The 27,426-nt window shown below is 34.6% G+C and overlaps 1 protein-coding gene across 8 annotated transcripts in view; it reads right to left on the bottom strand.

Annotated features, from left to right (window-relative positions):
• Nucleotides 1-3,042: 3,042 nt before the first annotated feature.
• The window catches only part of RELCH (RAB11 binding and LisH domain, coiled-coil and HEAT repeat containing), a 110,453-nt gene continuing 86,069 nt past the window's right edge, over nucleotides 3,043-27,426 (bottom strand). For 6 of the 8 annotated variants that reach the window (XM_072821628.1, XM_072821609.1, XM_072821590.1 and 3 more), the window contains 5 exons: nucleotides 26,594-26,732; nucleotides 22,660-22,776; nucleotides 17,565-17,653; nucleotides 14,242-14,312; nucleotides 7,548-9,256 (listed from right to left, as the gene is read on the bottom strand). In XM_072821628.1, coding sequence (XP_072677729.1) covers nucleotides 9,136-9,256; nucleotides 14,242-14,312; nucleotides 17,565-17,653; nucleotides 22,660-22,776; nucleotides 26,594-26,732 — 537 coding nt within the window. In that variant the 3' untranslated portion in view covers nucleotides 7,548-9,135. Of the gene's footprint in view, nucleotides 3,406-7,547; nucleotides 9,257-14,241; nucleotides 14,313-17,564; nucleotides 17,654-22,659; nucleotides 22,777-26,593; nucleotides 26,733-27,426 lie in introns of those variants that run through there. The other 2 variants (XM_072821619.1, XM_072821640.1) reach the window with 2 other exon arrangements.

The raw sequence follows: 27,426 nt of genomic DNA on the forward strand, positions 1-27,426 counted from the left end.
TGTTGTTCAAGGGTCAACTGTAATTGAATCCTGGCTACCCATTAAGATACCACCTTTTCTGCTACGCTTCTAAGTGGAGGCTTTTCATTTTTGTTCTCACAAACTTTTGTACCTTACAGCCTGGAGGTAGGATAGGTATATTATCTCCTTTTCATTTTTACTCCCAAGGAAAGTATCTTTCCAGTTCACCTGCTTGAGCATTTTCACTAAAACATATTTTTAAAATTGTATTGGGACCCATCCCTCAGATTATTTCCCCCCTAACTCCATTATTTCCTTTGTCCTCTTCTCCAGTTTGGATTCTATGGTCCATCACTATAATCATTTCTTCACAAGTAGCTTGAAAGTCCTGTCCTATACCCTCCTTTTAAGCATCTAGAAAAACCCACCCTATTTATATTTCATTCTCTGATACTTCACACCTGCTCCCGAATAGTTGTTCCTGGCTGGAGAAAAAAATTTACTATGTTAAGTAGCTCTCTTTTATTTATTTTTTTAAAAAGTTTTTATTCAAATTCCAGTTAGTAAATATATAGTGAACCAGCTCTCTTTAAATTCACAATTACTGGGATCCCTGGGTGGCGCAGGGGTTTGGTGCCTGCCTTTGGCCCAGGGCGCGATCCTGGGGACCCAGGATCGAATCCCACATCGGGCTCCCGGTGCATGGAGCCTGCTTCTCCCTCTGCCTATGTCTCTGCCTCTCTCTCTCTGTGACTATCATAAATAAATAAAAATTAAAAAAAATAAATTCACAATTACTATTCTCAAATGGGCTTTCAAAATTGCTTGGAAATCTTGCAATTCTCTCGGTAATTCACTCTGCCATTCTCAAAGACAATCATTTTTTAAAATTTTTATTTATTTATTCATGAGAGACACACAGAGAGAGGCAGAGACAGAGGCAGAGGGAGAAGCAGGCTCCATGCAGGGAGTCCAAAGTGGGACTTGATTCTCAGACTCCAGGATTACGCCCTGGGCCGAAGGCAGATGCTCAACCACTGAGCCACCCAGGCATCCCAAAGACAACCATTTCTACCTTCTCTCTCCTTAAACCTCTAAAACTTCTGGTCAGCCCGGGTGGCTTAGCGGTTTAGCGCCGCCTTCAGCCCAGGGCCTGGTCCTGGAGACCTGGGAGAGAGTCCCACGTCAGGTTCCCTGCATGGAGCCTGCTTCTCCCTCTGCCTGTGTCTCTGCATCTCTCTCTCAATCGGTCTCTCATGAATAAATAAAATCTTAAAAAAAAAAAAACAACAAAACTCTAACATTTCCTATATACCAGCCAAGTTAATTTCTGTGCCTCATACTTCACTGAGAAAAATAGAAGGAATTAAATGGAAACCCCCTAATCTTCCCACCACTAAATCTAGCGAACCACCTCCACGTGCATCTATTCTCTGCATTTTCCCCTATTATAACGGAGACCAGCCCCTCCATTTGTGCTCTGCTCAACCCTCTTGCCTTCTCAAGGAGTTCACTTTCACAATTTTTGCTTGTTATTGCTGCTGCATCATCACCTTCTTTCATTTTACTGGCTTATTCTCTTTAGCATATGAACATGATCTAATTTCTATTACAAAACTAAACAAACAAAAAAACCCCAACTAAACAAAACCCTCATTTGACCTTCTGTTCTTTTCTAGCTACCAGTACTTCTGCTCCCCTTCATGGCAAAATGTCTTGAAAGAGCTGTCATCTCTACTCACTGTCTCTCTTTAACCCACCCACTCCAATCAGGTTTACATTTCCATCACCATCGATCCACTGAAACTACTACTGAGGTCATCCGTGACTTTAATCTTCCAGTGGGTTTCAGATCCATCCTCATCTCGACCTATGAGTAGCAAATGACCTTCCTTAGAAGGCTCTTATCTTTGCTTCCAGGAAACCACTCTTTTGGTTTCCGGCCTAATCTCACTGTACCCTCCTCCTGATTCTTCTAGTAGTTGTTCTTACTCTGTTGGATTTTTAAGTCTGGGGCGTGTCCCAAGGTTCAGATGTGGATCCTTTTCTCTGTGGTTCCTTTCTCCCCAGGTCATCTCATTTAGTCCCATGGCTTTACCCAATACTGATGACTCCATAATCTAACCTGAGATCGAGACTCAGATAACTTATTTAACATTTCCAGAAGTAACTCAGAAATCTTAAATTTAACACATGTAAAACAAAAGTGTAGATTAACTCCCCAAACTTGTTTTTTACTTCCTCACTACTGTCAGCATCCATTAATGTATTCAGTTATTGCACAGAAATTTTAGTGACATCTTTGGTTTTTCCCTTTCCTTCACTCTTCACACTCAATCTGTCATGCCAATTCTACTTCCAAACATGTTACAGATCTGCTCCTTTCCCTCCATTTTTGTCCAGGCTGCCATCATCTCTTGCTTAAACTACTGCATTCATTAACCTCTGCCTTCAGCCTCTACCATCTCCTTTTCAAAAGCATTTTTACAAAGCACCAGTATATCCAATATAAATTGGATTAAGCCATTCTACTACAACTATTCAAAGGCTTCCCTAAGTCCTAATCATAGTGTACAAAGCCCTATATGATCTCGCTACACCCCTCTCCAATTTCATCTTTTGATAGTGTCTCAGTCATATTGTCATTCCCCCCCCCCCAGTTCCTTGAACATAGCACTATTTCTCATCTCATTGCCTATGCACATACTGCTCTCTTTTATTTTTACATGGTTAAAGCCTATTCTTCCTCATTTTCAGGTAAAATGTCACCTCAGAGATGTCTTCCAAAGCAAACCATAATCACCCTAAGGTACATACATCTTCCTCAGCCCTTGTTTCTCAACCTGTTTGTCTCCTTGCCTGGCTGTAAGCTGTTGTTGGCCTCATTCATGCTTAGCACATAATAGATCCTCCACAAATGTACACTGAATGGTGAATGACTACAATCTTTAGAAAGGGGTGTCTTCCTCACACTTACAGATCACTTGGAAGACTTGGTGGTGTTGATAAGAGGTGCTGCCCAGAGAGTCAGATATGAATACTAACTCCAGAGCTTTTTAGCCCATACACACATGGTACAACTCTTTTTTTGCACTTTTATTTATTCCATATTTTCTACCTTGGCTATAAGTAAGGACATTATGAGAAATAAAGTCAAATACTTTGCTGAGGTCAAGATGCACAAGACTATATAATTCTGATAAACAACAACATGATAACTCTATGAAAGGACTTTAGGTTAGTTTGGCATGTAGACTCAGTAAATTCATCTTGTCCTGGGGGACTCATCCTCTTAATATAATTGGCAAACTTGCATGGAATTGGTATCAAGCTTGCAATTCATTCGATTAATGTTGAGTACTTATCATACACCAGGCATTCTTCAAATACCGGAGACACATTGGTTGAAAAGGATAGACAACATTCTCTCTCATGGAGCGGAGTCTAGTGAAAGAGACAGACAATAAAAAACAAGAAAATGAGTATTGAGTAATTATGAAGAAAAAACAGAGTGATCTTAGGGAATTATAAGGGTTACTTTGGATTGCATAGACAGAAAAGCCAACCTGAAGAGGCTTTATATAGATTTAGAATGGTAATCCACATTTTGTAAAATCTATTGGCTTCTCATTTTTAAAAATCAGGACGTTTATCCATCTCTAGTCTGTAGCCTTTCCATGTGTGTGTTTTTTTTTAAGATTTATTAATTATTTATTTTATGATAGACATAGACATAGAGAGAGAAAGAGAGAGAGAGAGAGGCAGAGACACACACAGGGGAAGGGAGAAGCAGGCTCCATGCTGGGAGCCCGACGCAGAACTTGATCCCGGGACTCCAGGATTACGCCCTGGGCCAAAGGCAGGTGCCAAACCACTGAGCCACCCGGGGGATCCCCTTTCCATGTTTTGAGGATGATTACAGCACTGTGTTTCAATAGCATGACATATAAAACAAAATGGTCTCCAAATTTGGCATGCAGCATTTACCTAAGATCTGAATACTCTCATAGTGTCTGCAAGAAACCAGCATTCCAACTTTTAAAATCATTGGTCAGTGGCTAACTGAAGAGTTTCCTTCTCTTAGATAATACTAGGAACCAATTATTTTCAAGAAATGGCAGTTCTTGTTCTTCCATTAGTATGAAAAGTTTAGTTACAAGGAAGTTCAAACAAAGTATCAAAGAAAGCTCTAAGTTACTCTAAGAATCAACTATATACTAAAAGACATGAGTGAAGCTGCAAAGGATAAATAAAATCTTTTACAAAATCTAAATTACATAACAAAAATTAATTTATTAAACTAATTTACTTAGGCTTTTGAAAAAAATTTAATTGCAAGTGTTGGTAAACAAAACATAAAATTATCTTACCAGTCTTCACTAGGTTGGAAACTCTGGGAGTAGTTAAAGTAGGCAAAAGTTAACAATCAAAAGTGGTTTCTGCCTCACTGCAATTTTAGGTAAATGATGCATGTCATGGTAACCTATACACTTACTAGAAAACAAAGTATGGGGATTATCCACAGTTACCCATGCTTTAGTTATTCAAGGGCTTATTTTAATTCTACTTTGAACTTTCATGATACTCTTTAAGTGCTAAAGCACTTTCATGTTTACTATTATGTAATTTTCACGAAGTCCTGTAAGGAATAGAGAGAGTGTTCTTATTTCCATGCATTTTGATGGTAAAGACAAAAAAGAATTTGCTAGAAAGGGAACTATATTTATAAAATTCATATAAAAAGGAAATTAGGAAATGATTTACATTATGAAAAGCATCACCATAGGTTCAACATTTAATACATGACAAGGAGATTTATGAACAGAGGAAGCTAAAAATTTAAGTAATTGTCAAGTAGTTGTCAGAAATGAAGATAAAGTATCTATAAAACTGTAAAGTCAACGAGAAATCATTAGATTTACTTAGCAATGTACATGTTACATAGGATGCTTATAACATTTTCAGCCTCATTGAAAATGCATATCCTAAAAATATCTCAGGTTGCAAATGCCAACAATTAAAAAGGGGGTTGATTTTCCTGTAAGAGTAGTTTAAAATTTTTTTATTTAATCTTTTAAAATATTTTATTTATTAATTTGAGAGAGAAAAAAAAAAAAAAAATAAAATAAAAAAAAAAAAAATTTGAGAGAGAGAGAGAGAAAGCAGGAGTGGAGAGGCTGGGAGAGGCAGAGGGACAGGGAGAAGCAGACTGCCTGCTGAGCTGGAGGTCTGACAAGGGGCTCAATCCCAGACCTGGAGATCATGACCTGAGCAGAGGCAGCCGCTTAACCAACTGAGCCACCCAGGTGCCCCTAAAAAGTTTTAAAAAGTAGACTATCAACAAATGATAATCCTAAATAGCATCACTAACAAAAAATTTAGTATCTATAACATATAACACAAAATGCCAGTTTACAGACAACATAAATTTTACTACATTAAAGTCCCTCAAGAAACCTATTCACGTAACGATCTAATTGAAATAAATATAATAGATTAGTCTTTAACATAATAAGAAGATATTAAAATAGTAATATACTCTCTTATAGATATGTTTTGGGCAGAATTTTCCAGCTATTACTGAAGACTCTTAAGGAAAGCAAATAATTTATATCTGTCCCCACACAGAACCTTCGGAATTATTTTCATGTTACCAAAAAATACAAACCTTTTTATATTGTGTTAAGTTTGCATTAACTGTCATGTACCTTTGTGATTGGTGTGGCCTTATAGTGAACAGGAAATTTTAAGATTTTTCTTAAACATGCAAACAAAGTAAACTATAAAGAAGGCAATCAAAACAAAGTTTCCTATAGTTAGTTCTGATGGGAAAATATGAATGATGTGCCACTCAGAGATTGTGACTGGCATGTAAATTACACAGACCAAATGCAGGTAGAGTATCTATTTATAGAGTGAAAATAGGCTAAAATCCAATTATTTTACTAAGATGCAGAAATCTACCAGAGACATTATTTTTTATTAGCAGCAAATATCTTTAATCTATTATTTTTAAAATGTACTGAAATAAAATAGTAATGAAAACAAGCACCCTGTAAAGTCACATTAGAACTTTCAAACCTGTATCTATTCATGTGAAAAGCTAAATTTATTTCAGTTTGCTTATAAAAGAGTGAACATCTAACACAAAGTTGGAATTTTGTTACCTAGCCAATCTGGAGAATTTTAGGGATTAGAATTGCTAATTACAAAACTCTTTGAACATACATTCTTTATACAAAAAATAGTTAAGGAATTGGTAATTAGCACAAAATGTTCACTGTAGCTAGCTCTCACAGTTCAAAGATCAAGAAGGTGGTGTCTACAAAAAGTTCTGTCCTTAAAGTTCAAATAGTCTAAAATAAGTTATCTTAAAAACTGGGATCATGTCAAGACAATTCAATACATAAGCCACTTTACCTCTCCAAACTTTATCAGAGACTATTTTATTTTCCTATTAAGAAAAACAAATTTGATAGCAACTTGAATTGACATTCCATTAAAATTACTTACAATTTCATTCAGGTTGTAAGTCCGTTTGATGTTTAGCAAAGTAATCATTCAAAAGATTACTGATGCGAACAAATGAATTTCAAGGACACCCATGTGTAAAGTTAAGATACTGCTGCCATTCAAGCATTGTTCTTGAAGTAATTCAGCAAAATTGCTAACTATGGCATTTCTGGGTTTGCTTTAGAAACACAGGCATAATTTCAAAAAGCCTTTCAATACTTTAGGTTAGTTTTTTGTTAAGCTAAATACTTAAACCTGTACAGTTTTTATTTCTTTTTTTTTTTTTTTACAGTTTTTATTTCTGTTCAAAGAGAGTGTATGGGAGTTTTATGATCTGCACATTCAGTCCCAGCGATTAACGTCATTAGTCTGTCTTGTCTTTAAAGAATCTATAGTTTACCTTAAAAATCACTGTGAAAATAAATGTGAAGTCTTACTGACATTGATATACTTAACAGCATAATAAGGGAGATTCCCTTGAAATATATTGTATATCTTATTAGCTGCTGCCTTTTATTTTTTTATTTTATTTATTTTATTTTTTTTAATTTTTTATTTATTTATGATAGAGAGAGAGAGAGAGAGAGGCAGAGACACAGGCAGAGGGAGAAGCAGGCTCCATGCACCGGGAGCCCGACGTGGGATTCGATCCTGAGTTTCCAGGATCGCGCCCTGGGCCAAAGGCAGGCGCCAAACCGCTGCGCCACCCAGGGATCCCAGCTGCTGCCTTTTAAAGGAACTGCAAGCATTTAGATAAATGGATTCACGAATTGGTAAAAATTATCACAATAAAAATTATGTATTTATCTGGTAACGAATATACTTATTCTACTGTATTTCAAAGCAAATGAGAGACATTAACACTTTCTTTGACCTGCCTCTGAAATAAATTCATTTTATAGCAACAATCTTTTTTTTAGTAAAAGTAAACTAAGTATATAGATTATTATTCCCTAAATAACAGTACATTTTAATGAATACATTCTTTCTCATTTCCTTTTGCTTGGATATAGAATATATAGTGTTTCAGAATGAAAATAAATACACATAGCCAGAAACAAAACAAAAACAAGTATGCAAAAACATTTTATTTATAATAGATCAACATTTTTGACATGAAAGGTAGCCACTTTCAATTTCTCAGGAATGCCTAGAATCCAACAGTTTCTGAAAGACTAGTTCATTTTAACAATTATGTCACTATAGTCAAAAGAAATAATTTCAGAATGAACCTTTTAAATGGCTTTGTTTATGGCAACTTATTTTATAATTTTGAATGTGTGGTAAGCTAGCTTTCCCAGGAAGTGAATGTAATCCAACTATATCCCAAGTGTATGAAACCAGTTTATACAACAAACATCAGAATCACCTATGTGCATCCACTGTGCTCAAACAAGAATTCTCTTTATCAAAATATTCATTTTTCAAAAAGGCCTCACATTAACCCCTCAAACCAATCACCCCTTCTATGTCCAGTACCACTCTTCTCTACTTCAAGTTTACTTTATAGACAACTGTCAAATTCCAGTGGAACTGTACACTGACTTAAGACTATGTAATATATATCAAACACAAGAATAGTCACTGACTTAAAGGGACAAGGTGTTAACTAACCAATAATAATTTAGCTAATGTCATTTTTAGTTTAGAGGGAAAAAAGCAGCCCCCAAATATCCTTCGCTTTTCGGTACTTCTCTGTTATACACAGAATGAAAAGATAATTTCTGAAATTAAAATCATTTAGAAAATATCTTAAATAAAATATTTTACATAAATAAGTGTTAAATTTCAAATTCAAACCATATTTTCCTATGTATTTAAATTTGGGAAAGAATTTCACAATTATTAGCTCTTCTTACTTACATCTATTTTTGAAGTATTTAAATCTACTACAAATCAGTTTGTAAAATTCACCTTGGTTACCACTCCCCGTGTTTATGTGCTGTCTTTCCTCAGGTAAGTCCATTTTATGCATGTAAGTGCTGGGGAGGTTTGAATAGCACTTAAAGAATATTCATGAGAGCTCTGAAATGTAGAATGTTTCATTATAATCTACTTACTGTAGGATCTGTAACTCAAATTCATCACAGCATTATAAAATACTGTGTGAATGGAATGCACACAACTCCTACAGACACACAAACTGAAGTCCAAAAGGCACAGAGTAATGCTGGTGGCTCTTTCTAGTCAGTTAAGAAACAATAAAAAGTCTGCATTATTCTTTCATAATTTAAATACTTAAGTAATCTCCACTTTTATTACTTTATAACAATGACTTCAAATTTACATTATTTTAAGTACCATTGTAATAGCTTAGTGTATAATACAGATATTTGCTAATATCCCATCCAAAAATTAAAAAAAAAAAACCTCTTCACTATATATATATATATATATTAAAAAAATTATTCTGAAAGACAAGAACATAGAAGAGGGACTTGGTACAGACTATAAACTCAATTTTCTATCACCACAGTTATAACTTCAAAATTAACAGATATACAGCAATAATCAAAAGCAGTGCAAATATCTTTGGAGGTTAGGATAAAATTATAATGCAAGAACATAAAACAAGGAAATAAAAAAGGCAAGTACTTCAAGTACAAGGAACCAGTCTGCTGAGGTCCTTCTTAGTGTTTACTGGGGGCTTCCTTCCTGCTTTTACTTCTTTCTCTGAAACACATTGGCCAACATGGCACCTGATGTTGTCAACTGGCCCATTTTGTTCAAAAACTTGGTCTTTGTGTCTTCACTCACTAAGCTTGCAGCAATTGACATTGAGCTAGGAAAGAAATTTTAAAATTCAAGTAAAGCAATTTTTAACTAAGATATCCATTTTTTCATTTCTTCAGTAGTATGATGTTAATAAATACATTCTGAACTGGTATCACAAAAGGGAAACTAGTATTTATGGAGAGGAGTTTTTATGTACCATACTAGGTTAGGAGCTTTATGTTCATCGTTTATGTTAAAGGAAGCAGTATGGCATAGAGGTTAAGAGCAAGTGAGACTGAATCTTGGCTCTGTCATTTATCACCTGCGTGACCCTGAGCAAGTTATTTAATCTCATCTGTAATGTAAACCTCATTTGTAAAACGGAGACAAGTCCATTACCTACCTCATAGGTCTATTAGGAATTATACAAGTGTACAGTGCTTATTAGCAGTGGCAGGCATCTAATAGCATGCTGTATTAGTAGTTATTCTTATTATCATTTCACTTAATTCTTACAGCATCCCTGGAAGATAGATATTATCCCTATTTTCACAAATAAGTAAATTGAATCACAGTGAGGTTTTTATACTGTGCTGATAACAATCCTATGACATATTACTTTTGGGAGGGTGAGGAAGAATGTCCTCAAGTGCCACACGAATTAGTTTCAATCAACAATTTTAGTTTCAATCAACAATTTAAAATCCATTACTTCTTTCTTTTTTGAACAACCTTCTCTAGAGGGAATAAATACAATTTAAATACCTTCTAAAGATTGCTAATTCATCATAATACCAAATAGAATATGGATCAAGTACAATTTTTCAGTGATCCAACAATAAATCCAGTTTACTGGTCTGTGGGTTTGGCCTATATGCTTTAGATTACTCTGATTCAATTTCCTAAACTGAAAAAGACAGATTGCAATTACTACTGCAAAATATTCTGAGGACTAATGGAGAGAACATGTCTGAACATGTCATGGGCAGTGAATGGAAAGGTGCAGGAACAGATAGATGTCCACGGAAACTACAGATGAAGCACACACTACCACCAGGAACTTCTGCTTTTCTGTAGTCCCTAAAGGTGTGTGCTGTGAATTACTAAATTAAATGCCAGACCATGACTAGCATCTTGAAAATCTCTTCTTCCCACAGCTCTTCACCCAGTACACCAACCTGGCCACTCCCTTGTCTCTGACTACTTGTCTTCTGCTGCCTTTTCTCTTCCTACAAAGTAATCCTCCATAAGATTCAGCATTTGGCTCTTGGTTCTTCAATTACAAAACTTACTGTTGAAACTTTCTCTTGTAGTTTCAAGTATCATCTCAATAAGGAGTTTGGGAAAAGTCTCATATTACTATTGTTTGTTAGATAAGCTAACATCAAGCTTTTTTTCACCTCCTACCCCTTAGGTGACCCCAGTATTTTTCCTTATTTGTTAGTCGTTTTACCTTCTTCCTCTCTGCCCATCACTGAATATAATGGTTTTCTCTTTTCTATGTAAAACCAATCACCAGGAGTGCCTGGCTGGTTCAGTCAGAAGAGCACATGACTCTTGGTCTTGGGGTCATGAATTGGAGCCCCACACTAGGCATAGATATTACTCAAATAAATAAAACTTAAGAAAAAAAAACAGTCATCAAATCCTCTGATTTTATTCTATGAAACATCTACTATTTTTATTTCCATTGACAATACCTTTCAACTGAATTATTCCAACAGTCTTAGATCTGGTTTCCTGGCACAAGCAGATTAACTTGAAATAATCACTTCTTCATAGCCTAGCCCTTCTCAAAAATCTTCAATGGCTATTTACTACATACAAGATAGTACGCTTGGCATTCAAGAAACACAGCAATCTAATTCTGGTGTATGTGTTTTAACCAACCATTACTGCTCAATTTCTAGACTCCCTTGAGTTACGTTTGCCAAGTTTAGTGTTCAAAACATTTTTAACTTCTTTCTCTCTATTTGGTGCCTAACATCCTTTAAATCCCAGTTCAAGTCCTAGATTTTCTCTAATACCTTTCCTTAATGTTCTAAGTTTACAGTACTTTTCTTTCTGTAGAACAATACTGTAAGCTAAAAGGGAAGTCTGATCTTAGTTTGAGAAAACCAGGATATATGGGTCAGATAATTCTTGAGTTTTAATGATATTCTAAGCAGAGGGCAACAATGATGTTAAAGAGTTTGGGACGTTCAGTCTGGAGAAGAGAAGATTCAGAAGCTTTAACAGATACCAATGTTACATGTAAAAAATTAGACAGAAATATATATCTGCATAGCTGTATATATTTGTATAGCTCTACTGGGATACATCACAATCACCTGGAAAATTTACTGAAAATACAGATGCCTTGGCCTAACCCCAGTTATTCTGATTCTTTCCATATGGTGTAAAGAACCCAGGTATCTATTTTACACAAAGCTTTCCAACAAAGAACCACTACATTACAGTATTTTTTTCTGAAGAGAAAATTTATATTTTTATCAGTTTAAAAGGAGTCTGTAACGCTCTCCCATCTCTCTGCCAGATGATGAAACCTATTTTAGAGAGGAAACATTATAGGAAAGGAGACTTTAACTCAGGGTAAAAGAGTAATTTGTAAAAAACAGAATTGTTAAAAATGAAAGGGTTGCCTTGTGAGGTAATACTGTTTTCTTCCTGCAAGTTTTCAAGGAAATCTCAGATCTTTCTTTTGTAACTCTTATCAAACCAGTTGCCATTTCTTGATTCCGAATTTGTAGAACCTCTTAACATCTTTAAAATATTTACATCCTAGAGTAGTTCTCTTTTCCTCCATACCATTTCATCTTACAAATTACTGTCAAAAGGACTTAGGATGTTAATTTGAAAAGCCTTGCAATGGACACAGATGGGATATTTTTGGCATCAAAAGAACAATGCACTGAATTATATCAAATATTTGAAAATACATGAGTTAACGATACTTGAACAAAACATCTAACTAGTCACCATCAGAGGGTGAATCAATTCATTATTTTAGAAAATGTGATAAGAGAAAGAACTGAACATTTACCTTGCTTTTACTGTAAACAACTGCTGTATCACCGGGTAACTTTAGTACATAGGGGGGAAGGTTTTTTCCCTGAACTACTCTAGCTCACAAATGAAAAGGGAATGGTAGAATTAGAGTAATGTATTTAGTAATACTTAATGAATCAGTGGAGCTAGGTATTGATCATTAACACATGTTAGTATCACCAAAAAAAACAAGTAGACATTGTCTCCCTCATGATGGAAACACACCTCCTTCTATGAAACAGCCTTGCAAAATCAACAAACATGCCCTGAATGTGATGAAGTCTCTAGATCTAGACCCAACCACGAAATTTATAGGAAATACAGAGGAACATATTAAAACAATGAGAGAGAAATGTAATCAACCAAACTTAGACTGTGGGAACCTCCACAGAACAAAGATTCAATTTCTTCAGTAAGTACATAAAGAAAAAAATGAGATAGATGGGGAATTTATTGATTAGAAGAGACTTAAGAGACATGTCAACTAACTGCAATGTATGGAACTCTGGATTTGACTCAAAGAAATAGACTGTAAGGAAAAAAATACAAATCACTAATGACTTTTATAAAACAATTCAAAATTTGAACACAGATCAGATAACTGATAATAAGTTTGTTATTTCGGTGTGATAATGACATGATGTTTATGTTTTAAAAAAGAGCACTTGTCTCTTAAGGATACATACTAGCATATAGGAAGGGGATGGATGACATAAAATTGACTGAGTTGATAGTTATTGAAGCTGAGTGGTGAGCACATGGGAATTTACTACATTATTTATTTTGTGCTTATTTGAAATTATCTAAAAGTTAAAAAAAATAACAATATAGAAGATTTGAATAACATGGGAAAAATAGGATTATAAGCTTTTTTAAAGGAAGTTATAAAGATATTTTTCTTTCAATTTCTGCATGGTAATTAATTAAAATTTCATTTAGAATGTATTTCACATATAATTCTTAATTTTGTCCCCAAACTTTTTATATGTTCAACTGATAAGGCACCAAATAATCTTAACACTTAAATGTACAACAAATGAACACAAGTGTTTGCTTTGGTGTTTATGGGTTATATGTTCAGAGTTAAAGCCTATCAAAGTATTTTTACTGTTTTAACTTTCCATGATTACAATGGTAGGAGAGTTCCTACCATTCCAGGAGGCTTAAGAAAGGGCTCTGACACACAGTATAAAAAAGTAAAAAACTATATGTGTACGTGTGTGTAAGGGAGGCTGGTGGTGTGAAGGGGTAAGTGTGTGTGTGTCTGGGTACTAGCCTGATAAGATACTTATTCCTAGTAGTCAGCTTTATAAAGGAAAAACCTTTGAGCTTTTTATGCCTAACAGAGTCTATTTAAGATTAACTGCTCAAGGCTACATCAACAAGAGCCAGGAGTACAAAGAGTCTATTTGTAAATTACTTCCTCTCCTCAATGCCCAACTTTACTCTTTCACATCTATGCTTATATTTTGACTTCACTGAATCTTTGAATTCTAGTTAGTTTGGTTAGGAGCATGTATATAGAACATTCACAAGTTTACAATCTTTTATGCAATGAATCAAATTATGCCTTATAATTCCTATCACAAATTTCTAAGAAACTATTTTGACTAGTGATTCTCAAATCCAGCTACCTATCACATGGTCTTTAAGCTTTTAAACCTACAGATCCCTAGGCTGAATCAGATTGCTGAGAGGACAACACAGCGCATGGGTAGAGATCTAAATTTAAAATTCCCCAGAGAATTCTGATGCAGATGATTTATAAACTAGCATCTGATAGCCAATTATTTTTATTTTTTTATAATAAATTTATTTTTTATTGGTGTTCAATTTACCAACATACAGAATAACACCCAGTGCTGATAGCCAATTATTTAAATAATTTTCTTGCCTTCCAAATAAATGACTACAAGGCAACAATAACACCATACCCATCTATAGAAAATTTAGATAGAGAAATTAGGTTAATATGAAGCCTTACAAATAGAATTAATGTCTTACCCTTGAGGCTCTTGGACAGTCTTGTTCTCTACTTTTTGTTCACATTCTTTTATCATGGAACTTAAAATGACCTGAGTTAAAAAAAAAAAAAAAACTTTAGTGAAATGACTTTAGTTTAGAATAGTGAAATGCTATTAATCTAAACTTTCAAATTTAATTTCTAATATTACCACAAACTAATGTTAATTAAAGATATAAAGTTTTGGCAGTCACTTTGTTAAAGGAATTCACAAGCATTAGATTGCTATACAAAGTACTTTATACACAAATAGCTTTATAAGACCTCCATCATATAACCTAATAATTGACTTTTTCACTAACCCTACTTCTAACTCTGATTTCAATTCTCCCTTAGTTTTTCCTACTATAAAATGTTAAATTTGTATACATCTATACATTTAACATATACACATACCATGGTCACACATATTTTCCCAGTAAAAGCTGTTCTGTCCCATGCTCCTTTGCTTTCTCCAGGTTGCAAATAGCAAGATGCTCTATTTTAATGTCTAGAGCAGGGACCAGACGTAGGTCTGTGGCTAGTGAAATATAATTGGGAATACAATGGTCATCTAAGAGTTAATATCATTTTTTCAGGGAGACTGAGTGAGTAATGGAAAGGGTGGAAGGATCTAAGCTGCTCCTCCAATTGCTAGCAACCATACCAGAAATTGAATGGTCTTTCTGAATATTCTCGGCCCATGGTTAGGCATGGAGATCACTAAACAACAAATATTTACTGTCACCTACTACGTGCCAGGCACTTTTTAATATACATTGAATGCACAAACAAAACAGACAACATTCCCTCCTTATGGTTAGCTTATGTTCTTGACAATATAAAAAATAGGTAAGTTATATAGTATATTAGAAGGTGATAGGGTGGGCAGCCCCGGTGGCTCGGCGGTTTAGCGCTAGCTTCAGTCCAGGGCCTGATCCTAGAGACCCAGGATCGAGTCCCATGTCAGGCTCCCTGCATGGAGCCTGCTTCTCCCTCTGCCTGTGTCTCTGCCTCTCTTTCTCTCTCTCTCTCTGTGTCTCTCATGAATAAATAAAATCTTAAAAAAAAAAAAAAAAGGTGATAGGGCTTTGGGAAGAATATCAAGTAAAATATGGGGTACTGGAGGCCAAGGTGAAGAATGTTATGATCTACATGGAGGTATCCCGAGCAGGCTTCAGGGGGATGACATTTAAAGAAAAGCCTGAGAGAGATGAAGGAGCAAATATTTCAGACACTGGGAAGAGGCTGAGCAAAGGCTCCATCTGTGTAGAAATGCATCTATCACATTCTAAGCAAGGAGGCCAGAGTGTGGGTGCAGAGTGAGCAAAGAGGGCGATGTGAAGGAAGAGGGAGCCAGATCTTAGAGTGCCTTGCGGGTTACAGAAAGGAATTTGGTTATTATGTGAGACTTTTGTCATATGCATGTTAGGTATAGATTAATCTTTTTGTTCCAAATCTTTCTAGTTTTCCACTCTCTGATCTCACAGATCATAGATTTTGCTTGTTTAGCTAGTTTTTACTTTATTCTGTTTGGGGGTAGTTTTTGTGCTTTTTCTTCTGCTCCCTACATTGTCTGTTGCTTGTAGTACTCTTTCTTGCATGTATGTTTTCATCTCCGTCTTAGATGTTAGAGGTTTTTCTCAAATGGTTGGTGATTTTGGGATGTCAACTAAAGACTAGGGCACCTAAAATGCTGATTAAAATATCAATATCTTCATGCATTGGGTACCTGAGTGGTTCAGTGGTTGAGTGTCTGCCTTTGGCTCAAGTCATGATCCCGGGATCCTGAGATCAAGTGCTGCATCAGGAGCCTGATTCTCCCTCTGGCTATCTCTGTGTGTCTCTCATGAATAAATAAACAAAATCTTAAAAAAAAAAATTCTCTTTATGCATGAGTAACTTCACTTGAAAGTGAATTGAGCACAAACCAAACTTTGTGTCAATCTTTTTCTCCCGTGGGTATAATCCTGACTGCCAGCATTCTTGGCTCCAACAAGGGGAAAGGAAACAAGGTTTTCAATCACTATGCCTTCACTTAATTTCCTTTTTCTCATTATAACACTCATTCCTGCTTTTAACTACATGTGATCCCAAGTTTAGAAAGTAAAGCTTCAGAGTTCTGCCAAGGTTGAAAAGGGAATCTGGAAGTTGATCCTTACAAAAACTTTTAACCACTCCGATTTTCAGCTCAACCTACACAATGAGGGTTGTGAAATAAGCCTTATAATATCTTGCTCTATCCTGCAGGCTTAGCTTTCATCTTGGATGCAAAAATCCTCAACAAAACGCTAGCATACCAAATTCAGCTTCATATAAAAGGAATTGTATATCATAATTAAATGAGATTTATTTTAAAAATGCCAAGGCTGATTAGTGTCCAAAAATCCATTAGTGTAAAACAATGAATCAAGAGATTAAAAGAAATAACCACATGATCTTCTCAACTAAGGCAGAAGAAACATTTGACAATATCCAACATTCCTTCATGATAAAAAGTCAATCAGCTAACAGTAAAAGGGAACCTCCTCAACCTAACAGCACCTATTTAAAACATATCAAGCAAAGGAGAAAGACATAATTCCCTAATCCTAACTTTAATACATGTTTCAAGAGCTAATAGAAGCAGCACAAAAAACTGATAGAAACGTAAGAGAATTCGATCTTAATTTACCTATTAAACAAAAAACCCATGGATCAGTAAATAATAGAATTGAGAATCCAATCTGAACTGAATAAGATACAATGTAGCAAACGCACAGGATGTGGCTAAAAGAATACATACAGCCTTAAATTCATGTATCCCAAAAGTTTAAAAGTAAATGATCTAAGCCTCCTCTGTAAAAATCTGGAAAAAAAATCAAACCTATTATGATAATGGGTAAACAGATTGTAGATATAGAATAGGAAATAAATGATAAACAGGGTTTTGGAGGAAACAGGAAGACAAACAGAATGAAAGAATTATATGGAAATGGGAGACAGAAAATAGAAACTCTGCTTCTAAGAAAGTTAATGGTCAGAGATAAAATTGCATAGCATTTTACAATTTAAAAAGCATTTTATGTACATTAGATCATTAGACTCTAATTATATTCGGGGAAGGAAAGCATGTTATCCCTACTATGTAGAATTAGAGAACCAAGATGTTAAAGGTATTTTTCAAGATCTAACCAGTAAATGAAGCCATAAAATGACCCTATACTAGATTTAAAAGAATTAAGCACAGCATATCATAATCATGCCTCACATAAAGAATGCAAGACTAAAGAGGAAATAGACATTGAAACATACAAACATGGCATGGATAATCACAGTCGCTCACCTCATGTTCTGGAGAAAGATGTTCCATATCAGTCCGTAGACATCTGAGACCAGGTAAAAAGTGATTAACCATTAAATCCTCTGAAATGACTTGACACAAAGGAGTTAAGGTAATTAAAAAAAATCAAATTGAGATTTCCAACAGAAAAACAAGATAAAAATGATGCCTAAGGCATACAGATCACTTAGAACAAACAAGCTTCCCTCAAGCATGATTCTCATTTGTTGAGTTAATCACTAACAAGAGTCAATTGTGTTTATTCCTACAAATCCTTTTATGTCAGTGGTCTTTATTACAGTAACACTACATAATTTAATTACATGTTATGTAAACACATGCAGTAAGTGTAAAAATTAAATCATGTAATTTAATTGGATGTTTAAATGATGAAAAGTAAAAGAATTAATGTTTCCATCACAACTAAGTGGGAAGGTTTAAAAGAACTGGTAAAGGCCAATTACTTAAAATGGTGCTGTTTAATTATGCCTATGTGAAACAGCTGTAAAAGTGAAAAAGGTCTATATCCAGTATCAGAAATGTTTCTGGGTCCTCTTTAAAGAAACTTAAACTAAAAATCACAATTACATAATGGATGTGGTTTATCTAAGATGATATTTAACTTTACTCAGCAGGCTCACACAAAAGAAAGACCTCAGTACTACATCAAAAAGTTGGTAAGGAGGGGCACCTGGGTGTTAAGCATCTGCCTTTGGTTCAGGTCATGATCCCAGGATGGAGCCCCATATTTGGCTCCCTGCATGGCGAGGAACGTGCTTCTCCCTCTCCTCCCTGCTCATGTTCTTCTCTCTTGCTATCTGTCTCTCTCTCTCTCTCAAAATAAATAAAATCTATAAAAAAATGGTTGGTCAAGAAAATATTATGTATTTTAAGTTAAAGTAAGTTATATAAACCATTTTCTTGATTTTCTGCTTTAACCATCCTATTAAATTGGCCTACTATTGGTCCTAATTGAACTGGGTAAAAGAACTTTTACTATAATAACACATGATTAGTAATAGTTATATTTCCTGGTCACATTTCAGTTTTAGTTGATTATCCTGACATTCAAAGAGATCAAGAAAGCAAGTGTATTTCTCAAGAAAACAATTCCCTTTGTTTATTCATAGCACATTCTTACCTTATTATAGTTAGCCATTTAAAAAGTTTTTTCTTTTTTTTTTTTTAATATTTTATTTAGTTACTCATGTGAGAAAGAGGGAGAGAGAGAGAGAGAGAGAGAGAGAGGCAGATACAGAGGCAGAGGGAGAAGCAAACTCCATGCAGGAAGCCCGATGCGGGACTCAATCCTGGGACCGCGGGATCACGCCCTGAGCTGAAGGCAGACACTCAACCCAGGCATCCCTAAAAAATAGCTCTTATTTAATAGTATATGTACTAAAGTGAAAAATGGCAGTAAATGATGTCCCCTATAAAGATGAGTTAGTCTTTCTGAAGAACAAGTTATAATGAATTTCATTAATTAAAAAAAAAATCACTATAATATATAACTTTTGCCTTAAAAATATAGTTATGACCTAAATAAACTTAAAAACATAGTTATAAACAAATATTATTTGTAAATAAGACTCCTGTAAAGAGGAGTGTATGTATATGTATATATATGTATAAGTATATGTATAAGTACTAAAAATATAGACATCATTTGGTTGAACCAATCCCTCTATTCATAGAGGGCTCCTACATAATGGCTATGTAGTCTTGTTTTCTAGATACAGGGAAAATACCACCAAAATGTAACTGTGAGTGACCTTGCAATCAGTAGTGAAGCATCTGATCAGGGTTCCTGGGTGGCTTAGTTGGTTAAGCCACTGACTTTTGACTGTGGCTCAGGCCATAATCTCAGGGTTGTGAAACCAAGCTCTGCATTGGGCTCCACACTGGGTGTGAAGCCTGCCTAAGGTTCTCTCTCCTTCTCCCTCTGCACACACCCCCTACTCCGCTCACACTCTTTCTCTCTCTCAAAAAAAAAAAAAAAAAAAAAAGTGTCTGATCTAGAGAAATATGGACACGGAAACTGAAGACGGCCTTATTTGGAGATTAAGTCTCCTCCTCTTTCTACTCATTGGATATACCTTTTCCCTGTGGAATCACACAATCTTTCTTAAGGGTTGGAAACTTAGAGATCATTTTATCCTATCTAATATCAGGAATCACCTCTACCTCATTTGTGAATAATGGCCTCTAACTGCTAACAATGACAGGACATTCATAGTTTCATAAGAGACATCGCTCTTTTTAAATAGCTAAGTTACAAAGCTTTTCTTAAAGATTTTTTAAAAAAGATTTATTTATTCTAGAGAGAAAAAGCACACAGAGGGACAAAGGGACGGAGAAGGAGAGAAGCAGACTCCCTGCTGAATGTGGAGCCCAACAGGAGGCTCAATCCCACAACCCATGAGATCATGACCTGAGCCAAAATCAAGAGGTGGACACTTAACCCAACTGAGCCACCCAGGCACCTGTAGAAAGTTTTCCTTATAAATAACCTGTAACCTTCTTGTTAGTGTTAGCTCTACCCCCGAGTTACAGTGTGCCTAAACTTTCTTCTATATAACAACCTTTAAAATAATTTTTGAATTATCTTTTCATCCCCATGCTCTCTTTTCTCCAGGTTAAACATTTCTAAATTCCTCTGAATTTTTTTAAAAACATGACTTATTACTATACTTAATGTTAAACACTATAGTTTTCCCATGTCCTTATTAAAATATGATGTCAGTGCTTAAAGGAATACTCTTGTGTTCTATCAGATCAGAATGGAAAGGAATACAGAATAGATTTGGATTGTAGGACAATGTGATTTTATTGTGGCCCATACTACTCTGTTGGCACAAGTACAAGTTATGACTCATGTAGAACACTTTTAGTACTTGAAGTAGGTCTATTGTTAAGATGTTCTTCCTCTTACTATATTGGTGTAAAGACTTTATTATATTTACTCTATATTGTGTGCCTACCTAAGCACACAATAATATTCTTTCTATACAGATTCTATGCACTTTAGAAACCACTGCCTTGCCTACTTGGGAATATTTGGTTTGATATAGCTACAATTTTTGATCTTTGGCTTTCCAGTTTCCTTTGAAGCATACTCCTTTAGAAACTCTCTGCTATATTAGATTATACATAACTTCTTGCTTAGGTTTTTAAACATCTACTTTCACAAAACCTAGGGAAGGTATAAATATAGCAATGTTTTCTTTCTTTGAAATACAATTTTGACATGCCATTATTACTCTCTTGAAAGGGTCTTGTTACTTCTCCATTAGTAAAGAGTTCTTCCTTGCCAATTCAGAATATCACTTCCTCTTTTTGCTTCCTCTATCTTCCCTAAGTAGAAAATGCCAACCAGATAAATCAAGAATAATAGTAAGTTCTCCTTTTAGTGGAAATAAACTTATAAAAGATATATGGATAGCTGAAGTACAAAATTACCAAAATATGGTATCTCTGCCACTTTATAATCTGTTATTATAAAAACATGGCTGACATCATCCACATGAAGAGGTAATCTATAGCAGATTCCTAAAAATAAAATGCTCTCACCTACTCACCAAATTTCAAGTTTTAACATTTCCAAAAGGATAAATAGCTCCTTAACAGATCAGCTCTATGCTTCTACTTTCCCTATTTGATTTATTCAAAACAAAACTTCCCACTGAAATGTTCCAGTTAAGAATCCAGTGCCAACGTATTGGTATACACCAAAATACCAATCGATGATATTTTGCAATATATTTATCTTATTTAAAATTGCTTGTTCACTTTACTTATTACTTCAAACTGGTATATAATAATATGGAATCATAAATATATTTTTAAAAAGATTTTATTTAATTATTCATGAGAGACACAACAGAGAGAGAGAGAGAGAGAGGCAGAGATACAGGCAGAGGGAGAAGCAGGCTCCATGAAGGGGGAGCCCAACATGGGACTGGATCCCAGGTCTCCAGGATCAGGCCCTGGGCTGAAGGTGGCGCTGAACTGCTGAGCCACCCAGGCTGCCCTGGAATCCTAAATATTAATCCTTAAACTCTTCCTCTGTCCTGTTTTCTCATAGGAAATCTCTCTCTACTGTCATTTTTTTCTATTATAATCAGAATTTTCTGATTATGCTCTCTAGCATGTACTTTCATAGATGTTTGCGTATTCAGCCTTTCACTCCTTTTTTGATCTCTTATTTCCTCTTTCTTAACCTTGCCTGCCTTTTAATGGGAGAGCAGAAAAGCAGGAGCTCACTCTGCCCATCTTTATCTTTGCTTCCTTCTTAGTTTTATTTTACTAGGCCTGGGATAGTAAAGAGAACATGTAACAGGATAGCTAAAGTTCTTTGTTCTAGTCACAGTTTTGCTTTTTAACTATAAAAAACAGAAGTCACTAATATCTTCAAGCTTTAATCATTTATAAAATTTAGTGGCTGACATGAGTTAGATGATCTTTGAGTTTTCCTTCAGTTCTACCATCACTGGAGATGATCAGCCATGTTGGCACTGTACTTCCTCAATGAGTGATATCTCTCCATAGCCTTCCACTGGATACAGATGGTTAAACATTAATGAAAAACGCAAATGCCAGAACACATACAAGGAAGGCTTCCTTTTGATTAACAGAAGCCTCAGCTTTAACTCATTTTGTGCTCAGACACATGGCAATTAACACAGATAAAACTTAAGTGTTTCAAAATTATAGAACATATATTCACGGAGGACTTAAAACTATCTTTTAAAATTATGAGATAGTGGGCACCTGGGTGGCTCAATTGGTTAAGTGTCTGCCTGCAGCTGGGGTCATGATCCCAGGGTCCTGGGATCGAGCCCTGAGCCCTGCCCCATGCATCTCCCTCCCCCTCTGCTCTTTCTCTCAAATAAATAAATAAACAAAATCTAAAAAAAAAAAAAAAGATGACATGGCTTAGAATAAGCAGTGGGGCAAGCCAAACCAAATTTTAATTTTCTATAACTATTATGTAAGTTAAGTTGAAGAAAAAAAATACTACCTTCCAAGCTTTAACAACTGAGATTCACTGTAAGATTGGTTATGTAAATTTAGATACATGGTAATATAGCAAGGATACAACAACAGGAAAGTGCACTGTAGGCTTCAAAAAGATGGGTAGCAATATCCAGTCTTTTAGAATCCACAATTTGTAAATTGTTCACCAAGGCTAATTTATGCAAGTGCGGTATAACAACTGAAAAAAAGAAAAAGAAAAGGTTAGACTTTTATCCAAAACACTGCATACACTACACTTATACATTAAAATTTTTTTTTCATTTTAAAATTTATAAAATTTCATTTTAATTCTAGATGATTTCAATCCTTGCTTTTTACTGGAGAAGAAAGCATGTTTCTCAGAATAAAAACATTTGGAAGGCAGACATAGCACTGTCTCTATAACCTAATTATGAAAGTGTTTACAGGTCATTTGGCCTCATTGAAATTAAATTTCCCAATTTGAAAACCAAATAAACAAACGTAAACAATCTACCTTTATCTTTAAAATAAGTTTCTTTATAAAAATCAGATATTACCACTGCAATTAAACAAAGGACAAATATAGTATACTTATTCTTTTTCAGTATCAAATTATTTTACTCCTTTATTAAACAATTCTCAGCTTTAGTTTCTCAAATTCTTAGCAAGACCAATGTCAAATAGCACTGGTAGTTTAGTTCAAGTCACTCAAAGGGCTCCACATCCTCTTCTGTCTCAATGATAGTATAAAATTTCAAAAATATAGACAACCTACTGCTAAAATAAAAGTGAGGGACCAAGAAACAGTAACCAATTCAGTAGCAATGAGCACCTCTAGAGCCTAAGACTGTGTTTCTTAAATACCAGGTTCCCCATAAAACCAGGGTTCCTTGGAGAAATGGTTCCAGGGTCAGTGACTATTAAAGTATTGCTCACAGGGCCCCTTTCTAATCTCTGCTTGGATGGGGAACCCAAAACACCACTCATAAGCACATACTTCTGGATCAACTGCAGTGACTTCTTTTGTGTTTGCATTGAGTTTGTGTAGGTGAAAGCCATAATCTCCTCCTAGAAAAACCTCCTGCTTCCTAACAAACTGACACTAAAATCACAACTTTTATATTAGTAAATGGCAAAAAAAAAAAAAAAAAAAAAAAAATCCCCCATGAAAACTTAGAATAACATTGGCCATTTTTAGGGTATTTTGTCTTATCAAAATTAGTAACAACATATTTAAGAGGAGCTCTAGAAAAACTGGAAGACAAAAACTCCAAACATTCATTGATTTCCCACTGAATTCACAGAAACTCCAATTCACTAACTGGCATGCTGAGGCCTCAAAAAATGGTGGCTCTAAGAGGCCTCTTTGAGAATTTTCTCTTAAAGAGAATCTTTGAGATTCACTTCTATCCAAACCTTTGGAAGGGTCGTTGAACTTCGTTATCTATTGACACATGGCCTCTTTATTCTTTTTGCTCCTTTTCTGACCTCCTAAACAAGCAATCCTTTCCTTAATGTTTTTCTCAGAAACTCAATAACCATATTGCACAACAAGCCCTTAAAACTCCTTAAATAGAAAACAAATTTATAGAAGTTACTTTAACTCTAGAGCCAATTAAAGACTATAATTAAAGATCCTCCTAAATCTCCAAAGATAGACAAAAATTTACTATAATTAAAGATCCTCCTAAATCTCCAAAGATAGACAAAAATTTACAGGATTCAACTTTATATGTAAATTATTCTAGCTACCCATTTGTAGCAATTAATTTACTTAATTAAGATAACCTCTCAGATGGAAATAAATGATTAAAAGATTTAATAACCAAGATATGCATAATTCTACAACTGACCTTCAGTGGGCAAGGAAAATAGGAAATGCACAACATAAGGCCATTGTAGAAGCCTTTCTCTTAAGGGCAGATTGGACAGAATCTAAACTACAAACAAAATAAAGATAAATCAATAGGAGACTTTGTAAAAATTGATTTCAATAAACTTTCAAAAAATATTTGGGGTAGATCCACAGCCAAAGTAAAGAGAATCTTACCCTCTCTTTTTGTAAGTGGGCTCAGAACTGAAATAAAGAAGGAAAAAAAAGAACTGAAATAAAGAACTTCTTAAAGAAAAAAAAAAAAAAAAAAAAAAGAAACTAACCTGAAATGTAAAATTGCCATCTTAGAAAATCTCTAGAATATGAACACTTTCAGAGAGCTTTATAAAGTAAAAAACTGAAAACAAACAACAACAAAAAGACTGAATTGTGTTCCTGATAAAACCAATGGCCCCTGTAAAAGAATCTTGACAAGAACGTCCTGTGATAATGAAGAGCTAGGAAAGAAGAAAGTCCATTGGATGAACCAATGTCCTCTATTTCTAAGAAACAGAATGACAAATATACAAAATGCCATTCTGAGGAAGATCTTACAACCCAATAATTCTCTGTCCTTCCTCTAAACTCAATTAAAAGCAATTGTCTATAAATAAAGATGGTTGAGATAGTATGGCATCCTTGTCAATATGGATGCCATCAACCATATTAACACAGCATATTAAAGTCCTCAGGGTAAAGTTTTAAAGTAAAAGGAAAGCCAATTGATTGGGCAATAAGTACAAAGGGAAAAAAATGTTTTGTTTGTTTGTTTTGTTTTAAAGGGGGAAAAATTCTGGTTGTACCAAAATGTGAAGGAAGATTGTATAAGACGTATTTGTGGGTATACATTAAGTTGTAGAAGGAAGACAGGGATAACAAATGGTTTATTTCATCTATTCAAGCAGTAGAAACATCTATTGTCAATCTTTTCCCAAGCTGACCTTTGTTATTTTGGGATTATTATGATAATAATAATATTCTTCTTTCTTTCTTCTCTGTGATGTGTAAATGTTTCTTTTGAATGGACACAAAGAGGTTAGATCATGTTCTAGAGAGTTACTAACTCAACAACATGGCACCCACCGAAGACTCACTGCCTCTTAGCCAATTCCTTGATCCAAGAGCCAAGATTTAGTGTCTCCACTTCAGAGTAATGACACCCTCAACAATGCTGGTCAAAGTACCTTCAGAGTTTTTACTAGGATCACTTGTAAATCTGACACTACAGTATATGCAAACTATCCCTATTGCTAACTAAAATACCAAACTGTTTCTTGTTAACTAGAAATACCGCTATTTTCTCACATTATTAACATTATCTACTAAAAAATAATTTTGTGATTGTGTTTCCTTAGCTCAGTAAGTACTATGCCCTCAAAAGACATTCTGGACACTGCTGTCCAAAAATTAACAATATTTTTTGTTGATGACTCTTACGTTAAAAAATATCAGGCCAGATATGCAACAACTAGACCATGGGAGAATCCAATTTTGTATTAGAAACCAAAATAACTTTAAGAAGCCAAACTTGTGGTCCTCTCTAGGGCATGTCAAATTGCTAAAAATTAAAGGACTGAAGTATAGCAGTGATAACTGGCATATGCTTTTGGAGTAATAATTACTGGATTCTTTGATGCCTCTAAAAGAAATTGCTCTCATAAAGGCTGAGGCCTACAGTAAAAGAGATATTATAGAAACTAGAAAAAATGCCTTAGCAGATAATTATGCAAATCATTTAGTAGATCAACAAGCTGTGCATTAAAACAAAATCACTAAATGGTATGGTAAGTGAAAGAAAAGCATATTTTTCATAAGAACATGTCTAGAAACACATAAAAATTTCCTTAAAAATGAGAATTAAACAGGAAGCTTTAAATAGAACACAGCACAGTATTTTGAAATTTACAGTTCTTTAAAAATGTTTTAAAAATAACTTTGAGTTACTTTTCACATGTATTACAGCAGTAAATATGTAGTATAAACTATCCAGTAATAGTATTACTGATCAGTTCATAACAGTCAACTTGGTTCACTTTTAGCTTTCAGTACATGAAAGATGAAGTATAAAAGGGCTTTAACAAAGGACCAATCCTGAGAGAAGCTTCTGGCTTTGATCTTACATTACAATTCATAAAAAAAAAGGTAGAATAATGCAACTTACACTCATCTCGGAACCTTGGTTCTGCATTAGGTCCAACTCTACCAAATGTTTTTATGATCTCTGTATGCAAAGAATACTGGTCTTGGTACTGAGGATCTTCCAGGAAAGAAGCCAACTGCATTTTCACCCTTTCCAGCAACTTAAAATTGGATATTGTACCGTTATTTTGCAGAATATTAAAAACGGAATAGAGTTGTTAAAGAGAATGTTACACATTAAACATGGCTTGCAGCATGGGTTCAAGTGATTTATACTAACATGACAGTAGAAATTTGCAATTAAAAAGAACTTATTTAGTCTTCTGGCTTAGAAAGGTTTTACATTTTTTATGTTAATTTTTTTGTATTTTTTGAAAATACAAATGTTCCCTAACAAAATGTGAAATCAAAAGACCCCATAGTATTTAGAGAAAAACAGATAAATTTAATGATTTATGTTTTAATTCTTAAAAACCAATCACAGTGTAAACTACCCAATTATTCACCTTCTGAAAGCAATGAGTCATTAATGACTTACATCTTACTCACATTTCCCTAAAAGTCATTTTTATTTTAGGATTTAAGAACATGTTGAAATTCTGCCAAGACTGCAAGCGTTGCAGAATGATACTTTTTCATGTTGCTTCACCAGTGAAATATATAGGGAAAAAATGGAAAACTTCTTTCCCTCATAACTAAGTTGTTTAATTTTTGTTATTAAAAAATCTTTATGAGAAAGGAACTTCATAAAATAGTGTTTCCTTTTTTTGGCGGGGGGGTGTAAAATCTTTCCATTTAAGTGGCTATGTAATATGTTCACGAAGGATTTATTTTCTAAAGTATAGGGTTTTTCAT

This window comes from Canis lupus, chromosome 1 (assembly GCF_048164855.1).
Source record: "Canis lupus baileyi chromosome 1, mCanLup2.hap1, whole genome shotgun sequence".
Classification (NCBI taxonomy): Eukaryota; Metazoa; Chordata; class Mammalia; order Carnivora; family Canidae; genus Canis; species Canis lupus.